The sequence below is a fragment of the Danio rerio genome, chromosome 25 (assembly GCF_049306965.1).
Source record: "Danio rerio strain Tuebingen ecotype United States chromosome 25, GRCz12tu, whole genome shotgun sequence".
Taxonomy (NCBI): domain Eukaryota; kingdom Metazoa; phylum Chordata; class Actinopteri; order Cypriniformes; family Danionidae; genus Danio; species Danio rerio.
Window position 1 is genome coordinate 21280720 of NC_133200.1, and position 23436 is coordinate 21304155.

Consider the following 23436-nt stretch of genomic DNA (forward strand, 5'->3'; position numbering starts at 1 on the left):
AAAGTTAAATAAATAAATAATCGTTAGAAATTTCTATTTAAAGTGAAGTAATAAAGAAATATTTCAAATATTAATAAAACCTACAACATCTCAGTGATAGTTCAATAGAAATAGTTGTTAATTTGTACATTTAATGTACACCATTTAGTACGAAACTATACTATATTAAACTATACAAAATAATAACCAAAGACCTAAAACTTGTTCCTAAAAACACATTTTAAAAATATTGCATATTTTAAGTGATGCTATTTTTCCTAACTAATAAGTAAAAAACAAAAAATGTTAAATTATAAAATCATCTCATATTTTATTTCCAAAAGCAACCCATAAACATTTTTGACATAATTAAAAATCAGTAATGAAACAAACACTTTAAGTATGTATATATTTAATAATACTGTAAAAAGCCCAAAATATTTCACCATTATTACGAGGTAGAATTTTCATATTTCTAAAACTGTCCACAGATAAAAGAAGTTATAAAGTAATAGAGGTTGACATCCATGAATATGAACTCCAATTAATATTCAGCTTGAATTGTTTTGCATTAAAACCCACACAAATGCAGCACCTACATGTACAGCCTGCTCTCTTTCAGATTGTATTTCAATCCTCCATCCACATAAATGCAGGCTTTGTCTGCTGAAAATGGGACTTCTCTGGACGGATGGCATCTGCCGTAAGCGATGGATCTATTGGATGTGGAGTCAACAAAGACCTGCGGGCGGCCAGGAGACCCATCTGGACACAGCTGTCTGTGTGCAGACCTTGCAGGATTCCAACCATCATCGCTCCAGCAAAGCTAAGTAAAGAGATAAAGACAGATTAATGTGATATGCTTCTGTCTGCTAAATTTGAATCAGGTTTAAGTCAAAAGTTATGGAACAAAATCAATGCCGAAAGTCTTGAATTAAAAAGCTTGTTGAATATCACAAACTGAAAAAAATAATACACCGTATTAACAAGTTCTTGCATTTTAATGACTTGAATTCCAGGGTTTGTATTTTTAGGTCCTGAAATTTAACATAGCTGTTTATTTAAGATGTGAATATTTCAACTAAAAATATTTCAAACACATTTTCATACTTAAAAATTCAATAATTCATATTCAATTTTCAGATTTCACTTACAAAATATTCAATACCCTTTAAAAATACGATGTATAATATTCAAAAGGTCATTTTCAGTTCATTTTATTTCAGTTCAAATATTCGCTTCCATAAATTCAGTGGATCAAATTCGACTGTTAAAATTCAACATTACATCCGGGAACTGCAGGAAAAGCAATAGATTGTAGATTGAAGATCGCCAGCTGCTCTAGCTTTCACCAGCAGGTGGAGATGGAATAATGTAAGATTTTTAACCCAGTAAACAGGCGAGAAAAAGGCTATTAAAGGCACAAAAGTAGCATTTAATATTAATATCAATGCTTTGGACATTATAAATGATAAAAAGTATAAGTAAATGAGGTTTTAGTCATCTATATTTGCCCTTATGTAACGGAAGCCAGCTGGTGATCGCGTAAATATCAGTCCTCGGATCCAGCGAAAGACGTTGTTCTGCAATCTTTAGCATCCTCGTAGCTTGTCTCCCATGCCGGCTCGCTCCCTGCACGGACCGGTGCGGTTACTTGCACATAAACCGTCTTTTGATGAATATGATGTTACACATTGTCTATCTTTATTGACTCTTTCTTCCATAGACGCGAAGTATTATATTGACAGCTAAAGAATATAAACGTAAGAGAAACAGGAGAGGAAATAGCCTATTATAATAATAATACAACATAGATAAACATTGACAGGGCTAAGAACAATTACGAACAAAGATATTCAAAAGCAGAGAGATTTTATGCGAATGTCACACAAAACAGTTTACTTGGAACTGTTAAACAGAGTTCAGGTATGATTTAAGGTTGGGTATGGATGGGGCGTCTAATTTAAAATAATTTAACATAACGTGCGAATGCATTAAGGAGCGTCAGTTATTATTTAAGCGCAGCTATGTCAGGATTGGGATAGGTTATATAATTTCATTATTTAAACTATGATTATTAATATTAATATTTTATGACATGTATTTAGGCTATTGCTCTTAAATAAGTCATCCGTGATTCTAAATTAATATTTCTATTTATCCTTTTTATCACTCTGTCTTTCTCTTCTTTTTTCTAATTATTGGGATTCTGCCACGGTTAAACATTTGCAAAATGTCTTAGTTCGTCCAGATTATTGTTTTATTGTTATAGCCTATAGGCGAGAAAAAGGTATTAACGCAAATGTGGCAATGTCGCAGCCAATTATAAGTAATAAAATGAGTCGCCTGTGGTTTGATAATAGGCAGTTATAACTGACTTTAATTTGTTTTCAGTATTATGAGAAAAACGTTATTTATAACTTTTCAGCGACCGTTTGTATTGTATGATTAGCAATGTTGATCTTTTTTTCAGTTATTAAACATATAAACTTAATTAAACTGGTTTAAATTTAATATAGTTGTCACTTCAGCTAGTTTCATAAAATTAATGTTTAGAATGCGTGGTTGAGGGGTTCCTGCAAAGCAGCTCAGTGTTCATCATCATGGGGTTACTGAGCTGTAATCGCCATCTACTGGAGAGAATGTATTTGCTCATTTATTCTATTAACTCTCTTCTGCAAGTGTGTTTTATGATTTCACAAAGTCAAACCATTATGTTTTTATTTTATATTTTGAGATGATCATATTTAAATAAACAATTGCTAGGGTAGCTAATAGTTTCTTTTTTCTTGTTTAAAAAAAAATCAGTAGCCTATAAAATCATAATTTTTGCTTGACAAAGTTATTGGTTTAGGATTCTGGATGCATTTTTGCTAAATGATTGTTGGATACTCATAAGCTCACACTAGTTAAATCAATTATATTATCAGAAATGACAGATATAAGAAATCCATTAATATTCATCACTCTTTTTACAATTATACAAGCAATTTCGCTCCGACGTCAGCTCCACTTTCGGAAATGGTAAACAGCGAGGTGTTATTCTTATAAGCCCAAGCATGACATGTCATGAATGATTAATATAATAATCGAAACACTCTTGTAAGCTATTCTTATGCTTGGCCAAGTGTCATGACTTTCACTTTCATTTTACATTATTATGCACAAGCCCAGATATCATCTGAAACTTCGGAAGAATTCCTATCATATATTGGCAGCCATCTAGCATCTCTTAATCAGTTTGATATGCGGCGCTGGCTCTGACCGGCCACCGGAGCTCGCGGCCACTCGTTCGACTTTGCCGTGTGCAAGCCGCACCGCGCATGCATAAAAACGTCAATCATTTCATTCATTCATCAATTCATTCATTTTCCTTCTGCTTCGTCTCTATTTTAGAGGAAAAGCAATAATCTGGACATTTTGCAAACGTTTAACTGTGACAGAACCCCAAAAATTAGAAAAAAAAGAAGAGAAAGACGATAGCAAAGTGATAGCTAAAAAGGATAAATAGAAATATTGATTTAGAATCACGGATGACTTATTTAAGAGCAATAGCCTAAATACATGTCATAAAATATTAATATTAATAATCATAGTTTAAATAATGAAATTATATAACCTATCCCAATCCTGACATAGCTGCGCTTAAATAATAACTGACGCTCCTTAATGCATTCGCACGTTATGTTAAATTATTTTAAATTAGACGCCCCATCCATACCCAACCTTAAATCATACCTGAACTCTGTTTAACAGTTCCAAGTAAACTGTTTTGTGTGACATTCGCATAAAATCTCTCTGCTTTTGAATATCTTTGTTCGTAATTGTTCTTAGCCCTGTCAATGTTTATCTATGTTGTATTATTATTATAATAGGCTATTTCCTCTCCTGTTTCTCTTACGTTTATATTCTTTAGCTGTCAATATAATACTTCGCGTCTATGGAAGAAAGAGTCAATAAAGATAGACAATGTGTAACATCATATTCATCAAAAGACGGTTTATGTGCAAGTAACCGCACCGGTCCGTGCAGGGAGCGAGCCGGCATGGGAGACAAGCTACGAGGATGCTAAAGATTGCAGAACAACGTCTTTCGCTGGATCCGAGGACTGATATTTACGCGATCACCAGCTGGCTTCCGTTACATAAGGGCAAATATAGATGACTAAAACCTCATTTACTTATACTTTTTATCATTTATAATGTCCAAAGCATTGATATTAATATTAAATGCTACTTTTGTGCCTTAGCCTTTTTCTCGCCTGTTTACTGGGTTAAAAATCTTACATTATTCCATCTCCACCTGCTGGTGAAAGCTAGAGCAGCTGGCGATCTTCAATCTACAATCTATTGCTTTTCCTGCAGTTCCCGGATGTAATGTTGAATTTTAACAGTCGAATTTGATCCACTGAATTTATGGAAGCGAATATTTGAACTGAAATAAAATGAACTGAAAATGACCTTTTGAATATTATACATCGTATTTTTAAAGGGTATTGAATATTTTGTAAGTGAAATCTGAAAATTGAATATGAATTATTGAATTTTTAAGTATGAAAACGTGTTTGAAATATTTTTAGTTGAAATATTCACATCTTAAATAAACAGCTATGTTAAATTTCAGGACCTAAAAATACAAACCCTGGAATTCAAGTCATTAAAATGCAAGAACTTGTTAATACGGTGTATTATTTTTTTCAGTTTGTGATATTCAACAAGCTTTTTAATTCAAGACTTTCGGCATTGATTTTGTTCCATAAAAAGTTACCATGAAGTGCTTTGAGATGTGCATTTTTATAGTCATTGTTTGACATAATATCAATTGAAACATGAAGAGAGGCTAGGACATAGGGTAGCTCCTCCCCTTTAAAAAAAACAGCTAATAGCTTTTAGATTTTATCACAGCTCTACCAGTGAGAGCGACTGAGCTCAAGTGCATCAAATGAGAAAAGTCTTAAAGGGGGCGGAGCATGTCAGTTACTAGAGAGCATTTGATTGGTCAAGATTGAGGTGATGTCAAAAAATTGATGATCCATTTAAGAAGAAGTTATAAACTGCAAGTTTTGGATGTTTTTATTAGGTTTATATCTTCTAAACTTCGGAGCACATTTGATTATACTCATTCATTCATTTTTTTTTTGGCTTAGTCCCTTTATTAATCTGGGGTCGTCATAGTGGAATGAACTTATCCAGCATGTGTTTTACGCAGCGAATGCTCTTCTTCCTGCAACCCATCTCAAGGAAACACCCATACACTCTCATTAACACACATACACTACAGACAAGTTAGCTTACCCAATTCACCTATAGCGCATGTCTTTGAACTTGGGGGGGAAAACGGAGCACCTGGAGGAAACTCACGAAAACATGCAAAGTCCATGCAGAAACACCAACTGACCCAGCCGGGGCTCAAACCAGCAACCTTCTTGCTGTGAGGCAATTGTGCCACCCACTGCACCACCGTGACACCCACATTTGATTGTAGATATCCTTAAAACTAACAATATTGAGACTAACATCCAAAAAATCTTAATTTTAGTTTCATGAGATCTTTAAACATACCTGTCACCTGCTCCTGACACATTCACTGTTTCTTCAGAGCTCACAGTCAGCGCTGGATAATGAACAGCACACAGACGAGCCTTCTGGTAGGGAAAAAAATGTCAAATAATGTTTAATATTTGATTATTGAGGTGAATATTAACACTATTGGATTTTCATTATGGTTAGTTAAACTGATTTCAGTTAAGTTCAGATCATTGATTTTTTTTCCATGTTTTTCTTTTAAAACATTTATAGGTAACTTTAAATAAATTATCTAATATTTACTGGCTAATAGGTGTACACAATTTAAAGATGCAGTAGGTGATTGTCTTCAGAAGCATTTTTTGTTGTGCTGGTTGAAAGTCTCTTCACAGTCTAAAAGAAATGATTAAAGTAAATGATCTAAATGTATTTATATGTATTTTTATATTTTGGGTAAGGCATAAAACAAAAAAATGTTCATCCAATTAATTAAAGTCGGGCCGACATCTCTCATAACTCCGATAAGTAGTTCAAACTGTCTGTCAGCAAATGCAGATTTGAACAACTGCACAGCCTTTTGTATGCAGCTCCGCCGACCGCTGTTTGTGCTACGCATTCACGAGAGCGTGAGAGAGAGCATTTGCGCGTGATCGTTAAAAACCTGCTGAATCAAAACTTTTTAAAAACTTGAATCAATATTGGAATTACCTTTGCACGCTGGAGAAAGGATGACACAATGTCTGAAGGATTTCTCTTAGACAGGTAATGTTCTGTTTTTAGCTTCACACAGAGCTGATGTAACGTTAGATGTTGTTATAAATGGGTTATATCTTCACAGAAGTGTTGTTTAGCCACAAAAATCTTCAGATGAAAGATTGATAAGACTATTTTCAGCTTCATAAGGGACCTTTTACAGCATCGATAATGTAGATTTTAATTAGTTTAACAACAAAGTAAATCACAAGTAAATAGCGCTATTTCGCCTAGTCTCTCCCTATATTATAAAGCACTAGTCGCTTTTACACATGAAAGAGGGTTTTGCTGTGCTAGTGTTTAAGGAGGCGTGGCTCTAGATGGCAGGGGAGGGACTGTGGTTCTGAGATTTATGCTAAGCTGTTAGCACTGTGGAAGATCACCTACTGCACCTTTAAGCAAGTTTATGAAAGAAAATATACATATAAAATAAATATATATTTTTAGATTTATCCAATTATACAGTTTGATTGAGGAAAAGTGCTACAATTCAATAAAGCCTTGTGAACTGGACAAAAAAATAAGGTTGTTTTATTGAAAAATACACAGGACCTTCAAATATTTAAAGGAAAAGTTTACCCAAAAATGACAATTTACTCACTATTTAATCACCCCCAAGGGGTTTCAAGTCTTTATGAGTTTCATTTTTCTATTGAGCACAACAGAAGATATTGAAGAAAGTTGAAACCCTGTAACTATTGACTTCCATTGTAGGAAAAAACAAATAAAGGAAGTCAATTGATAAAGGTTTTCAGCTTTCTTCAAACTATCGTCCTTAGCGTTTAACTAAAGAAAGAAACAGATTTGAAACAAGTAAAGGATGATTAAATGATGACAGATTTTTCATTTTTGGGAGAACTATTCCTTTATTATCCCAAGAATTTTGAGAGTGTCAAATTTGTATTGTATCACAGGAGTAAGAGGAGTTAGACGCAGCATGCGTGAATAAATAGCGATATTCCCTCGTAAATAGACGTGTAAACATTTCACAAGAATGCGTGAACACGTCATTTGCACATGAAATTCACTTAAAAATGTGGATGTGGATTTGCATCATGAGCAGGGCTTCTGTCTGCCAGGAGACACTAGTTTCGAAGCTAAAGGCTAACATGGATTTTACTGAGAGAGCAGCTGTGCTTTATGTGCTTTAGAAAGGCTGAAAAACAGCATAGATTCATTTGGCACAATGTCTGAGTGCACTAGATCCTTACAGAGGTGCATCCAGCTCTGTGAGTTCATCAACTCCTCCAGAAACTATAATTTACCTGGATGACGGAAGCTTTCAGCAATGCTCCTAATAGGTTAACACAATGCAAATGTCTGCTAAAGTTCAGATTTTCTAACTCGAGGTAATCGCTAATTAAACGTGTCAAACCGCAAAATGCTCAATCGCATCGCTTTCTGTCTATTCGCTTCTTTGCATTAAGATGTAAATCACTCACGCATGACGCTTCATCCACGTCTGGTGTGAACGATTTCTTTTTTTAATCACTTTGATACTTGCACCAAACTCTCTAATTGGTGGAATGTTCTGCACAGCATCATGGGTAATGTAGTTTTCTGCACTAATTCCACTATTAAACATGATCATTTAAAAATTAAGTTGAATTAAAGGGAAAGTTTACTTAAAACTGAAAATTCTGTCATCATTTGCTCAACTCTTCACATGTTCAAAAAAGTTTATGAGTTGCTTTCTTCTGTTGAACACAAAAGAAGATATTTTGGAAAAAATGCTGCTAGCCATTGACTTCCATAGTCTTTTGTTTTCCTACTATGGAATTTGATGGGTGCCAGCAAACAGCATTCCTTTAAATATCTTCTTTTGTGTGCAATAAAAAAAAAGAATCCATAAGAGTGCACAATCACAGGAGGGAAAACAAATTAGGCAATTTTTATTCTTGGGTAAATTATCACTTTAATGCAAGCAGATGGGTATAATTAAAATAACCCTGATCACTCTTTAACAGATATTGCTAAAAATACATTTTTATGTGAAGAAAATAAGTCTGGAAATGTGACAAGACAAGAAACATAACATATAAATAAAAATTAAATGATTTTATAATTTAAAATAATGCAGTTTTATTTTCTTTCTAACATTATTATTATTAGTTTGGAAACAAATCAGCAACATATATCAGCATATGCACATACTCACTCTTATTTTTTCAAAGTACTTTAAAATGATAATCAAATTTTTTCAAAAATAAATCCAACATACCCTTTTTTGCTTTCGTGGCTGCAAATTTACAGTCCCGGCTTCATGTTCTCCACACACCAGCACACCCAGTGAGCCCAAAGTGACCAAGACACAATGCAGATGCTCCAGCAGGGGGCGAGAGAGAGCCGGTGCACAACCTAAAACATCCTCAAGCGATCGGGGCAGCTCTAAAATAAAAAATCACCTTATGATTACCATTCAAACAGCTCCACAGTCAACGTTTGCTTATTTTAGGCAGTCCCAAACTCCAATACCTGCAGGAGTGGGCAGACCAAGTGTGTGATTCATGGTGCAGAGCTCCGTCAGATTGGGGGAGGTGAAGGCCAGCGCTTTCCAGCTCTCTGACAGGAAGGGCTTACAGGCCTTATCTGCATCCGTGGGCTCAAACCACACTGCAGAGAAAGAGAGACACACATGTAACAACTGACTAAACACTTTGAAATGGTATTAGATAAATGATGTTTACCAGGCACTGCGTGTTTCTTGGCGATACGGCACACGTAATTGATGGTTGAAACTGGAATGTTTCCATCAAGAACTATGAGAGATGCAGATGAAAGCTGATCAACAAACTGTGACACCTGCAGAGAATAATACAACAATGACAAAACATTAATCCTATCCAATCACCATCTACACTGATCACAACCCTCCATAAACCCATACATAAAATGCATAATTATCATCAACGTCTGACGTTATTCAAGCTTTTAACTTGGAAATGAAACATGTTGCTGGTAAAGATAATGATGCTATTACACATATTATTATATGGTGATGGGCGTTGTTTCACTTATTTTTGTTCTGTTTTACCAGTCATCATTTTAAGAGTGGAGGTGTTATGTGTGGAGTTCACTCCTGCCCATGATTATTACTTTAAATTGATATCGTTTTGTCTGTTATCTTTTCAGTTTTCTATTGGTTGATTTGATGACGGCAGGCTTTAAAACGGAAGGAAGTGGCTCTCTTATTCTCAGTCATTCCTCCATGCTAACCACAGTCTCTGATGTCTCTGTTGTTCTCTCTGTGTTCTCCTTTGTATTTTAATTTTTGACTTTAGTTTGTAGTTGGAAGTCCCAACCTGCTTTAGGTTTGTTTGTTTAGATATTGATTTATTATGTTGTCGGGCTCCCCATCTCTCGTCGTTATGGATTGTTTTGCTGATTAATTTATGTTAAGAAACAGTTCAGTTGGAGATCTTTTATTTATTTATGTTACTTTTTCTTAAAATGACAAGCATTATTTAGGTAGGGACTGCGTGCTGGATAAATCGTGATTAATCGCATCCAAAATAAAACGCTGTGTTCACATAATATATTGTGTGTGTATTGTGTACATTTATTATGTATATATACAAATGCACACATGCCTGCATACATTTGAGGAAATCTTTATTTATATTTAGAGATATAACATCTATATTTAAAGGGGACCTATTATGCCCCTTTTTAAAAGATAAAATATAAATGTCACCAATGGGCGGGTCTTTCCCCTTCCAATAACATGTAAAAAATGTCATGTATGTTATTTAAAAAATATATTTGGATGTGATTAATCATGATTTAATTTTATGTTAAATATGTTAAAACATTATATGTCAAGATTGGGCTGATATTATGAATTTAGAACCCTGGGTTGAGCTGTTAATTTGCTGCACATGTTATTAGCCGGCAGGGCATTCTCATAGAGAGCATCTGATAGGGCTAAAAATGAGTGAGTGAAGGATGAGTGATTACTATTTTGCTCTGTTTACCTAGAACAGGGGTGCCCAAACTCGGTCCTGGAGGGCCGGTGTCCTGCATAGTTTAGTTTCAACCCCAATTAGACACACCTGAACCAGCTAATCAAGCTCTTTCTAGGTATACTTGAAACTTCCAGGCAGATGTGTCGAAGGAAGTTAGAGCTAAACTATGCAGGACACCGGCCCTCCAGAAATGAGTTTGGACACCCCTGATCTAGAACAAAAGGACTTTACTTTGTACTGGGTTTTTGTCCAAATTTAAGTGAACTAGCATCCACAACTAGATTAAAAGCCACAAAGCTAATGTTAATTTCCATATTAAACTTAATATTGTAATATTTTACATTATTATCAAAAAGATAAGGTTAAGCAAGGTTTTTAAACAAATTTGTATTTATATTCACTAAAGATGCAATACATTGGCAAAGTTATTTTTGAAATAACAAAAAGCAATAAACAGTCAAACTATCTGCCCTACAAACGTGCGTTTACAACCAAAAATAATACAATAGGAAAAAACAGATGAATTAAACTGACGTTTTTTATTGTATTATTTTTGGTCATAAGCACACGTGTTTGTAGAGCAGATAGTTTGACTGTTTATAGAAGCACAATAAGCAGTTTTTCATGGCTAAAAGTCGAAGCAAGAGAATAAAACTGCAATTCTCAAAGCAATAAGGTTACAATAGCAGCATCCACTCTTATGTGAAAGAATAAGGTCAATACGTACATACTGCTCTTGTATTTGCTGATGGATGTCCATGTCGCCTAGTCCCAGGCTCAACTCTCCAGACTCAGTTATGACTGCACAGTAGGTGGCCGTCCTTTGGTCCTGCAATCTGGCAACTGCACTTGTATCCTGATAAGAATAGACCCAAAAACAAAACCTGTAGCTACAAGTTCAATGTTGCTACAGGGTAATCAAATCTAGAAAACAAGAGTAAACTCACCATATGTTTACAGTAGTTTAACACAGCATCACTATGAGAGTCTTTGCCGATGGCAGAGATGAAAAGGGGTTTGTGGCCTAATCGGCTTAAACAGTCTACAGGAAATACAGACAAAGTCAAAAACTTGTATAGATTAAGTAATAATAATATAAATGGCTCATTAATTACCAGCAATATTTCTGCCCACTCCTCCAAATGACTGGCAAACACTTCCTGGGTTTGTCTGACCAAACTGAATATTGAACAATGAATAATGTCATTCAAAAAACATAGTATCTTAATAGTACTTAGTATCCTGTACTAAGACTTACCAGCAGTTTCTTTGTTGTTCCTTTAGCGATGAAATCAACATTTATTCCACCGATAACAATCTGGTGGAAATGAAGTGTTTATACCGTATATACACAACTATTCTTAGTTAAGCATCAAGAAGCTTTTCACATTTGCTGAGGCTGTGTTATCAATGTTGTAAATAAAACACTGTTTGTTTCACTACATCAGGGTTCACTTTAATGTAAGAAAACACACATTTTTATTATAGTTATTAATATTATATATTAGTATAGTGTGTTCTGATTGTATATGCTTGTTTTCAGGGTGCCGGAAGCTGTAGACTATAATGAATCTTTGTTTGAATCTTCTTTAAATTACTACTAAACATGAAAAAATATATATATTGTTTAAGCAAAAAAAAAATTTAAAAAGCAGAAATTGCAAAGCTGAAAAAAAAAAAAAATAAATAAATATATATATATATATATATATATATATATATATATATATATATATATATATATATATATATATATATAATTATATAATTTTTTTTAAATTCAGCTTTGCAATTTCAGCTTTTTTTTTGTTAACAATCATAACTAAATACATTGATTTATTTTATATATTAGTTAACATGAATAAAAGTAGTGTTTTCTAAGTAGTTAGGAAATCATGTAATTTAATGTAATCATGAAATTTAATGTAATATAGTTTGGTATATTTAACTTTTTTTTTTAGACTTACTCTCAATGATATTTGGTTTTTGACCCATTATACAAAAAAGTTTGGCCACCCCTGCTTTAGACATATCATTATTAAACATTAGAACAAGATATGTTCCCCTTCGGGGGGAACTTCAGCACTATAAGTGGATTTGATTGTAAAATCCACGCATTGGGAGGTTCGGTTCAGAAGCTACTCGTCTGAAAGAGTATTGAACGGGCCAATTAAGAATGAATTGGCAGCGCAAGGCTGCGCAGGTGAGCGGCATAAGCAATCAACTGAGTATATAAGCTCACCTGGCGCCAGCAGACGCTATCCTTTTCGCTTCAGAGACTTTCTGATCGAGTCGATGAGGGTTCCTCCTGCTGTGACCAGCGATTCTGAGCGAACGAGAGCATTCTCCCGGTCCAGAGTGTGTACACGCAGTGGCAGACGGTCGAGCTGGGTTTCTCCCTTGCCTGGCGTTCTTTGGGTCCGGTCCTCCAGAGCGGTGCGTATAAAGTTGCAAACTTCACAGAAAGAGCAACACAGTCGTGCAGCACGTCCTTATCAGGACGGCGCTCCGACTGTGCGTTTCTGGATGCGGTGGTTTCCTGTCCTCGGATGATGGGCGCGGGCACTGTGTTACATGTCTGGGGGTCCAGCATGTTAATGCGCTGCTCGCGGGCAGTTCATGTCGTCATTGCGATGCCATGACTGTTGCGCAAGATCGCGGTTAGCCTTTGCAAAAGGGCGAACCACCCCAGTTGTCCCCTGCTCTGCAGCGGGCACTCGGGCAGATCTGAGGGTTTCAGCGAGAGATAATCCGTCGCCCACGGGCCCGCGGACCTCCCGCTCCTCTAAGCGCTCCATCCAAGCTTCGGGCGGGGGAAGCGATCCGTCTAACAGATGGTAGCCCTTACGCCCGATGACACCGGAGACCAGATGTCCACCGCGGCATCGGAGGGTGGGCTTTCATTGTCCAATGATCCAGACCCGCTCGCCCCCTTCGGGCTGGTGAGCGCTGTCACTACGGATCCTGAAACGGACATGTTAGCCGTGCTTTCCCGGGCTGCTTCGGCCGTGGGTTGGAGATGGTTTATCCCCCAGCTCCGCGGCCGGACCGACTAGAGGGGCGTTCCCTTCTTCCCGGAGGTGCACAGTAGGCTCACGCGGTCTTGTCCTGGCTGATATGCGCAAAGTCGACAAAGTCCGCTTTCTTGACTTCCCCATATCCCCAGCCAGGTTCGGCGACACTGTCTGTGAACACGACTGGCTGAATTTGCCCTCTCTTTTGATTATGCACAGAGTTGATTATGCACAGAGACAAAGTGCTCTGGCACTTCCACCTGTGGGGGTTTCAGGTCAACCGAGAAAAGAGCAAACTCGCCCCCGTGCAGAGGATCTCTTCTCTCGGGCTGGAGCTGGACTCGGTCACCATGGCAGCGCGCCTCTCCGGAGAGCGCGCTCAGCTGATGCTGTACTGTCTGAGAGAGCTCGACAGTAAAATAGTGGTCCCACTGAAACTATTTCAGAGGCTCCTGGGGCATATGGCATCCGCAGCCGCTTCATGCCGCTCGGATTATTCTATATGAGACCACTTCAGCACTGGCTTCACGATCGAGTCCCCAGACGCGCATGGCACGCGCGCGCACACCGAGTCTCTGTTACTGCGCTGTGTCGCCGCGCCCTCAGCCCTTGGAGCGACCCCTCGTTCCTACAGGCCTGGGTGTCTCTAGAACAGGCGTCCAGTCTTGTTGTCGTTTCAGCAGACGCTTCCAACACGGGCTGGGGGGCTGTGCGTTGCGGGCATGCGGCTGCGGACCTGTGGAAAGGTACCCAGTTGCATTGGCATATCGCCTGGAGCTGTTGGCAGTGTTCCTCGCTCTCCACCGTTTTTTTCCGGTGTTGGAGCGGCAACACGTGCTGGTCAGGACGGACAGTACGGTGGCGGTGGCGTATATCAGCCGTATAGGGGGTATGCGCTCTCGCCGCATGTCTCAGCTCGCCCGCCGTCTGCTCCTCTGGAGTCATCCGCGGCTGAAATCGCTGCACGCCATTCATATTCAGGCAAGCTCAACCGTGCAGCCGATGCGCACTCACGGCAGCCTTGCGTCCTGGAGAATGGAGACTCCACCCCGAGTCTGTTCAGCTGATATGGGCGCGATTCGGGGAAGCCCAGATCGATCTGTTGCTTCCCCCGAGATCGCTCATTGCCAGTTGTTCTTTCCCTGACCGAGTGCTCTCGGCACGGATGCACTGGCTTACAGCTGGCCTCGGGGCACGCGCAATACGCGTTTCCCCCAGTGAGCCTGCTCGCGCAGTTACTGTGCATGGTCAGGGAGGACGAGGAACAGGTTGCTGGTTGCGCCCCTCTGGCTCAACCGGACCTGGATGTCAGAGCTCTCCCTCGCGATAGCCCTCCCCTGGCAGTCCCTTCGAGAGAGCACCTACTCTCTCAGGGACAGGGCACCACCTGGCACCCTCGCCGATCTTTGGAGATTTTTAGACGCGAGGAAGACTTAGGTAACCTCCGATTGCGGTGGCTAATACCGTCACTCGGGCAAGAGCCCCCTCCCCGAGCGCGCCTATGCCCTGACGTGAAGTCTATTCACTGAATGGTGTGTCTCTCGCTGAGAAGACCCCCGTAATTTGCCAGATCAGCGTTGTGCTTTCTTTACGCCGAGAGAAGTTGGAGAGCAGGCTGTCGCCCTCCACACTCAAGGTTACGTGGCTGCCATCTCCGCTCTCATAACGCGGTGGCTGGCAGCACCGTGGGAACGCATAACCTCATCATCCGGTTCCTCAGGGGCGTTAAGCGAATTAATCCACCCCGCCCCCTCTCATGCCCTCTTAGGATCTCGCCCTCGCTACACAAGCCGCGTCAGATCCCTTCGATCCTCGACTCAGTATATTTCTGTCCCTGAAGACAGCTCTGCTGGTCGCGTTGATATCGATTAGAGGGTCGGGGACCCGGAGGCATTTTTCGGTCAGTGACTCGTGCCTGTAATTGGGCTGGCTTCTCTCACGTCCTGAGACCCCGCCCGCGATATGTGCCCAAGGTTCCTACCACTCCGTTTTAATACGAGGTAGTGAGCCTGCAAGCGCTGCCCTCGGAGGAGGCAGACACAGCCCTTCTTTATTGTCCAGTTCGCGTTTTGCGTATTATCCGGACCGCACTCAGAGTTTAGATCATCTGAGCAGCTCTTCGTCTGTTATAGCGGTCGGCAGCAGGGAAGTGCCGTACCGAAATAAGTTCCCACTAGATTGTGGATGCCTTTCTTTCACTATCAGAGCCGAGATGAGCCGCGTCCCCCGAGAGCGCGTGCGCACTCCACTCGGAGCTTCGCATCCTCTTGGGCGCGTGCACGCGGCGCCCCTCTAACAGACATCTGTAGAGCTGCGGGCTGGGTGACACCCAACACATTTGCAAGGTTTTACAATCTGCGAGTGGAGCCGGTTTCCTCAAGGGTATTAGGTAACCCTTGGTGATTGAGGAAACAATTCGGTAGGGTGTTGAAACACGCTTGCTGCGCCATTTTCCCTAACACGGAGATACGTGCGCCTTTTTATCTGTCAGTAAAGTTCCCCGTCAGGTGAGCCCTGCAGATTCCTCCGTGGCCCCCAGCACTGACTCAGCGGAGGAGTCACTTGCTGGCCCACTACGTTGTAGGTCTGCCCGCTGGTCAGCCCGCGTTTTGGGTAAAGGTGCCTGCTATGCGTGGTCCCCACTAGGCGATCCCATATGCTTATTCAGCCACGGTTAAGGTAAGGTGCAGTCATTATGGCGCTTTCAATGGGCTCCCAATGCGTGGATTTTACAATCAAATCCACTTATAGTGCTGAAGTTCCCCCCGAAGGGGAACGTTCGAGGTTACTAAAGTAACCCTTCGTTCCCCGAGGAGGGGAACGGAAGCACTATACTCCGTCGCCATAATGACTGTCCCTTAGCTGTTGAAAGTCTCTTCAGCTTAAAAAGGATAGCGTCTGCTGGCGCCAGGTGAGCTTATATTCTCAGTTGATGGCTTATGCCGCTCACCTGCGCAGGCTTGCGCTGCCAATTCATTCTTAATTGGCCCGTTCAATACTCTTTCAGACGAGTAGCTTCTGAACCGAACCTCCCAATGCGTGGATTTTACAATCAAATCCACTTATAGTGCTTCCGTTCCCCTCCTCGGGGAACGAAGGGTTACTTTAGTAACCTCGAACGTTTTCTGTTTCACTTACAGTTTTGGAGTCCATTTTCTGATCCATTGTTTTTTGGGTCTTTATATTGCCTCTAACATGGCCTTCTTTGTTTTCATTGAGTTTAGAAAGAGCATGTGCAATCTGACTACCCACTCTGGCATTGTTACGGATGAGTGCTATATCTAAAAACAGAAGGATTTCAGGAAAATAACATGAAACATATGGTGCAGACCACACTTTACACTATGAACACATAATTAAACGGGTACATATAAACCATTTCTCTGTGATTAGGAAACATGAAACCAAAACAAGCATTACAAAATAATAAAATGTATAAGCACACATGTATATTACTAAAATAAGCTTGATCTAAAGGTGTGACACTTATCTTCTATTGTACTCTAATATCGTTAATGTTATTTTAATGACAATTATGAAATGTCTCTCTGGTCTATTAAGAGTCCAAAAGTATTCAGTGTGTGATAAAGCCTGTTAGACTGACTTTATAATTCAGTCACAAAAGTCATTTACATTATAATTTTTGTATTTTTTAAGATATGATAAGGTATATCTATATAAATGTGTGTGTGTGGGTGTACGGGCATGACTGTATTGGTTTTATACAACAGTTATCTTGTACAATATATTGTACAATATTATTATTATTATTATCAATATTGTTGCGCCAACCAAAAATGGTTCAATTTTTAATTGGAACAGAACTTTTGTGCATCCCAGAGCAACATTGCAGTGTTTCATTTCTGAATAAATGTTTTTGATCATCAATACAGGAACTTGTTTTGTTAAAAAAAAATCTAACATTTTAAATTATTTGAATAAATGCCTCAGTGAATCATTCATTAAAGTAATACCTCAATCCTAAAACACAAATTCTTAATAATAAATGATAAGTTGATAAGTCTTAATTACCTTCCTTCATTTTCAGAACCCAAATTAACATAATAATCTTTATATTTAATTAAACTATTAAAATATCTATCTGCAAATGGTCTAAGAGAAGTAAATGTTAAATAAAATAATTATTTTTGTGCACACAGACATATTCTTGTGGTTTCATAATATTCTGATTTAGCCACTTAAGTCGCATGGTATGTTCTAAGGATGTTTATTTGGCAACTTTCTGGGCTTTAAACGAGTCTGGACTATTGTTGTCTATGGAGGATATCTAAAATATCTTAATTTTTCTTCTAAAGGTTTTAATTACATGAGATTAAGTAATTAATAACAACATTTTCATGTTTGAGTAAACTATCGCTTTAAGAAAGAGACTTGTCGCCAACTACTGGCCATTTTTTGGGCAATATTAACCGCATTATCTACTCTGAACATTTGCTTCCGCGTTTGGAGTGGTGGTCCTTCTCTGTTGACGTCAGTTTGACGACTTTAGCCAAAATATTCTTAACAACAACCCTCATATGGTTTGCTTTGTGTGAGTGGCACATAAATAAAAAGCCCCACTCCCTACTCCAAAACTCATTTTAGTTGGAAGTACATCAACATACTGAAATAAAAGTCTCAGCAACTTCTGTTTTACATGGACTTTAAAAGGATACTGGCTTGCAAAGACTTTCCTTTAGTCAGTTCACTGACTCTCTGAAGGATAAAAGGGGTGACATCTCTTCCCGTGACTCCCTTTGAGCTTCACATATGCAAAGAAAATAGAAATTTTAAGTGTTTGTCATTGTATGTGGCATGTTAAAGCACTATATTTCCCAACCTGGCCTCAGTCACTGCTGTTTGTATGGCGTCTTCTATCTGTTGTCCCGTGGCTGCATGTTCCTCTGGGATGGGGACGGCCAAAAGAAGACCGCTCTTCAGCCCCAGAGAAAATGTGCTTGCTGTTGAGGAAAGAGGGAGTTAAAGAGCCCTTCATGAATGACTAAGCAGTATGAGGGTTTGTGTTAGAGAAACTTTATCTCCAAATGTCATTTCAATTACAATCACTAAAGCTTTCAGTAAATGTGTATTATTGACATTTACCAAATGCATGTGCGGTAAAAGCTTAAACACTTAAGACTTGCCAATAAGATCTGCTGCTTCTTGAGGACTGGAGATATTGTAAGGAGAAGTAAATCCACTTTGACGGGAGAAGAAAGCCGGGAAGCTTTTTGAATCTCCATATGTGGCCACACACACCCCCTGGGTTTCCTGTAAATTAAGCATTGATGTTTGAATTAGAATGTAAGTGTATTGGGTCAAAGACGAAAAGAGGTTTTCAACCATTAAAACATTAAAAGTGTAAAAAGGGTTTGTTTGTTTTTCCATACTCTACATTAGCAAGTTTCTTGCTTAATTGTGATTGTTTATCAAACATTTTTGCATGATTTACAGAAGACATTCAAATTTAGTTATACCAAAAAATTATATTTAGGACAATATTCATTTGATGACTTGCTAAAAGACCACAGTGCAGCTGCTACTGTAAATACTACTACTATCTCTCTCTCTCTTCCTCTGTATATATATATATATATATATATATATATATATATATATATATATATATATATATATATATATATGTATATATATTGGTGTTTGCATGTTCTCCAGGTGTTCCTGTGTGTTTATTCCAGGTGTTCCAGTTTTCCCCACGAGCCCAAAGACATGCACTATAGGTGAATTTAGTAAGCTAAATTGTCCGTAGTGTATGAGTGTGATAAAGAGTGATGGGTGTTTCCCAGTGATGGGTTGCAGCTGAAAGAGCATACGCTGCGTAAAACATATGCTGGATAATTTGGCGGTTCATTCCGTTGTGGCTGATTAATAAAAGAACTAAGCCGAAAATTAATGAATAAATGAATGTGGCAACATGGTGGCATGGTTTGAGGACTTACCAAATACTCAAGAGTGCGACCAATATCTAGAATGGATTTTACTCCAGCAGACACAACCGCGATAGGCGTTCGACCCAGTTCTGTGAGATCCGCACTCACATCCAGAGCTATGAGAGGATAAATATCAGGTTGGTAAAAAAAGCTTATTTCCACCATAGAATAGAAAAGGTTGTTGAAACATTTTAATTGCAATTTTGAGTGTGTGTTTGGTCTCACAAACTTTTGTTCTCAGAATTGTGAGTTGATGTCTAGCAATATGGAGTTCTGACATCTAAGAAGTCAGAGTTTTGTAATATATCTCACAATTCCGTGAATTAAGTTAGAATTTAAGTAAACTCACATTTGCAGGAACGAATAAAGTGATATAAAAAGTTATATAAAATTGTATCTAACAATGTCAGAAATGAATGGTGACTAAAAGAGCTCAAATAATGATTGCTTAAATTTAAATAGTGCTTTTCTAGACACTCAAAGTGCTTTACACAATGTGGGGGACCTCCTCATCCACCACCAGTGTGCAGCATCCGCCTGGATGACACCATATTGCACCAGACCGAACACCACACACCAGCTGATTGGTGGAGAGGACAGAGAGTGATGAAGCCAATTATGATATAGTTTGGAGGCCATGCTGAACTGAGACCAGTCGGCAAATTTGGCCAGGATGCCTGGGTTAAAATCCAGGGGATTTTAAATGACCAGAGAGCCAGGAACTTAGTTTAACATCTCATATGAAACACAGCGCTCACTGAGCAGAATAGAGTCCCCATCAATATACTGGGGAGTTAGGACCCACACAGACCGCAGATTGAGCCCCCACTGTTGGCCTCACTAACACCACTTCCGGCAGCAACCTAGCTTCCCCCTGTGGTCTCCCATCCAGGTACTGACCAGGGGCAGCCCTGCTTAGCTTCAGTGGGCAACCATGTGAGAGTTGCAGAGAGCTAGCTGCAAATGTGCTGCAAGTAAAAACACATAAGAACTAAGAAAACAGCTAAGAAAACAATTAATTTGACAACACGCATGCATACAAATACAGACCACAAGAGAAATGTGTTGGGGGGCCCCAAAAAGTGAAGAACCAGGATGATTCCTGTTTAGAGTAAGCAGTGTTTTTGGAGATCTTTTGTTTACTTTAACGTCCTGATCGTTCAGTTTTTTATTTTTTATTTTATTTTAGTCCAATCATCTGTCAAATGAACTTAGATCTCCGACAACACTGCTGGCTCGGAACAGAAAGCAGCGGGGTCTATCATTTTTTGGGATCCTCTAACACATCTCCATTGTGGTCTACGCTATTTGCAGCCCACTCCTGTTCTTACATTACATCCTGTATTTACTGTGTTTACATTTTGAGAATTTGTATCTATGTGTGTTGTCAAATTGAAGATGCTTCCTCAGCGTTTTTTTTTTTTTGGATGTGTTTTCTTTACTTGCAGTGCATTTAAGTTCTCTGTAGAATTGCTTTATATACACTAAAAATTCATCATTCATTCATCACTTTTCATTATGTGGCAGAAAAATTATTCTATGGGTCACGCCATGCTCTATAATGTGCCTATTTCACATGAAAATAATGACAGTTATGAGATAAACGTGCAGTTTTCTCCATCTCTATGCACTCCTCCAATGCCTCCGGTTACAAAGACAGGAATCCCAGCCTTGTTTGCAGCGATCATTGTGCCAGAGACAGTGGTGCCACCCGAAAGACCCTGCATAATCAACAAACATTTTTACATTAGAGTGAAAGTTCACCCAAAAATTACGATTGTGTCATCATTTATTCACCGTTCATTTGTTTAAAACCTATATGACTTTCTTTCTTCTGCTGAACAAAAAGGAAAATACATTGAAGAAAGCTAGAAACCCGCAAGCATTGATTGAGTATTTGTTTATCCTACTTTGGATGTAAATAGTAGGCGATTTTAAGGATTCTTCAAAATATCGTATTTGGTGTTCAACAGTAAAAAGAAACTCAGATATGTTTGAAACACAAATGAGTGATAAAATGGCGAGTAAATTTTCATTTTAAGGTGAACTATCATTTTGATTTATATATTAACATAGATGCAAAAAAATTATTACAGACCTTGCTGATGACATATGGTAGGTCTCTTCTGGACACTTTCAGTGCTGTTTTGCTTTGTGCCAGGAAGTCCAGTTCATCTGAAGAAAGGCCCACATGAATCCTCCCCTCAAGAATGCCAATGGTTGCTGGTATTGAACCTTCAGCCCTCACGATAGCCTCGACCTCTTTTGCTGTGCTGAAATACAAAAGAAACGCAGATATGAATCAGCTCAAATTTTTAAAGATTCAAAGTTTGAACTCTCAAAAATCTGTTGGACTGTCATATTTGTTCTGAAGATTAACAAACTGGGTTTGGAGCAACAACAAAAGAATAAGTTATGGTTTTGGCATGAATAAACCTTTTAAAAATGTCTATGTTATATACAGTATGTGTCAACTGTACCTGAGATTGTGAGGATAAGGCATCCCATGAGTAATAATAGTGCTTTCCAGAGCCACAACTGGCCTGTGATGCGCTAAGGCTTCTTTCACATCTGGATGGATTGTAAACAGGCTGTCTGTAGGAGGAACACAAACACTTTACTCATAAATATTACAATTTGGTAACTCGAGACCAAAATATAATTTGAATTGGTTCTGATTATTTTAATTTACTATAATATATATATATATATATATATATATATATATATATATATATATATATATATATATATATATATATATATATATATATATATATACTGGTAATATTTAATCATATTATTTCTTCACAGCATTTACAATATAGCTCATAAAGTCACAGGATCTGTAAAACTGTTGGTCGTTTTGACTCCTCACAGAACAAATCTTGATTCACTTTCACTATATGGTAAGAAAAAGCTTAGACATTCTGCTAAATATTTTCTTTGTTCAGTGGAAAACAAATATTGAAAAGCATTAGGAGTATGATTAATTTTGAATGACAATGACAGTGGTCCAATTATAATGAAAGATACTGCAGTAACAAAATTGGGACAAGCTTGCAGAAACTTCAGTGAAAAGTCTGTGGTTTGTGCTACTTTACCTTGTTTGCAATGCCTGCTGTGTGTAGTTGTGAAGCAGCGTCTAAGAAACGTAGAAAACCTCCAAAGCATGTTCAAAACAGGATCTTCGGCTCAGCAAAACTCAAAAAATTGACACAAATATAAAGTAAACCACTGCTTGCTGGAGCGTTTCCAAAAAAAAAATTCAAAGGGAACGATTTGTCATGCTCTGTTTGTTAGAGACAAGTGACGAGCTGACTGTAACAAACACGTTTCAAAACACAAAATACACAAATCACCATAATGTAAAATCCACAAACGGACGCTGTTATGTAAACAATTCAGAACTTCAAGTCTTGACAAAAAAGAGGCTGCTTTTGCTCATTAAAATTCTTCTCACGCGTAACTCACTGACGGTTCGGGTCAGCACAGACCAAATCTTTAATTTTGACGATAGCTGCTCAGTTTAAAGTATTTTTAGTTTAAAGATCATTCTTCTGGGCTCTACTTCACTAGGTTGAACTTTGATCCCGTTGGGCTTGTTTGTACTAAACCGTGAGCTATATCCATTGCTTTTTTCACTGAAAATATCTACCACATGGGGCATTTACAACGACAATTGCACAATAACAAAGGAGATGTCCCAGTTTAAAGCTAATATTTAATATTACTGTGGTTCCACTTTTTAACTGTCTAATTAAATAAGGTACGATTTAACAATCAGGCTACATGAGAACTATTTAATGTTAAAATCAACGATGTGTGTGTGTGTGTGTGTGTGTGTGTGTGTGCGTTTGTGTAAATAATGCTTACATACTTGCAATAGGCTTATGATTAAATCGATATAAATCCCAATCATGTTTCTATCATTTCCTATGAACTTTTTAAATACTTCATTTATAGGATTTTTTTTTAGAAATTTGCACACAAAAACGGAGTCAGTCAACAACAACAAAAACAAATATACAAACAAACATCCCAACACTAATTTCCCTTTTGTGGATTTAATAGAATAGACACAGCTTACAGTCTGAAAACATTAAAGTCCTCAAGTGTCACACAAATGTACAGCAAGACTATATAAGGAGCAGACACAACCCCAAAATACAGTAATGACAAGCAAATAAATAAATAAATGTAAAAAAAAAAAAAAAAGTAAAATGCAAAAAGAAATACAATACACATA

General features: G+C 38.3%; 1 protein-coding gene across 2 annotated transcripts; it reads right to left on the reverse strand.

The window, feature by feature from the left end:
* Positions 1–374: 374 nt before the first annotated feature.
* zgc:136858 lies at positions 375–22800 on the reverse strand. Of its 2 annotated transcripts, none has more exons than XM_009298013.4 (18): positions 22292–22800; positions 21668–21782; positions 21286–21460; positions 20797–20908; positions 19197–19303; positions 18381–18507; positions 18077–18197; positions 17913–17998; positions 16375–16517; positions 11481–11540; positions 11338–11401; positions 11170–11264; positions 10950–11078; positions 8945–9059; positions 8733–8870; positions 8479–8645; positions 5541–5620; positions 375–805 (listed from the first exon to the last, which is right to left on the reverse strand). In XM_009298013.4, exons 1-18 carry the CDS (start codon positions 22359–22361, stop codon positions 610–612), a joined length of 2100 nt encoding a protein of 699 aa, XP_009296288.1. In that variant the 5' UTR covers positions 22362–22800; the 3' UTR covers positions 375–609.
* Between the last annotated feature and the right edge of the window lie 636 nt (positions 22801–23436).

Coding starts and splice junctions, on each gene's coding strand:
- zgc:136858 (XM_009298013.4), bottom strand. CDS start 22,361: ATGCTTTGGAGGTTTTCTACGTTTCTTAGACGCTGCTTCACAACTACA. Junction 20,909..21,285: donor TACCATATGTCATCAGCAAG/GTCTGTAATAAT, acceptor TTGATTATGCAG/GGTCTTTCGGGTGGCACCAC. Junction 5,621..8,478: donor AGCCACGAAAGCAAAAAAGG/GTATGTTGGATT, acceptor CCCTACCAGAAG/GCTCGTCTGTGTGCTGTTCA.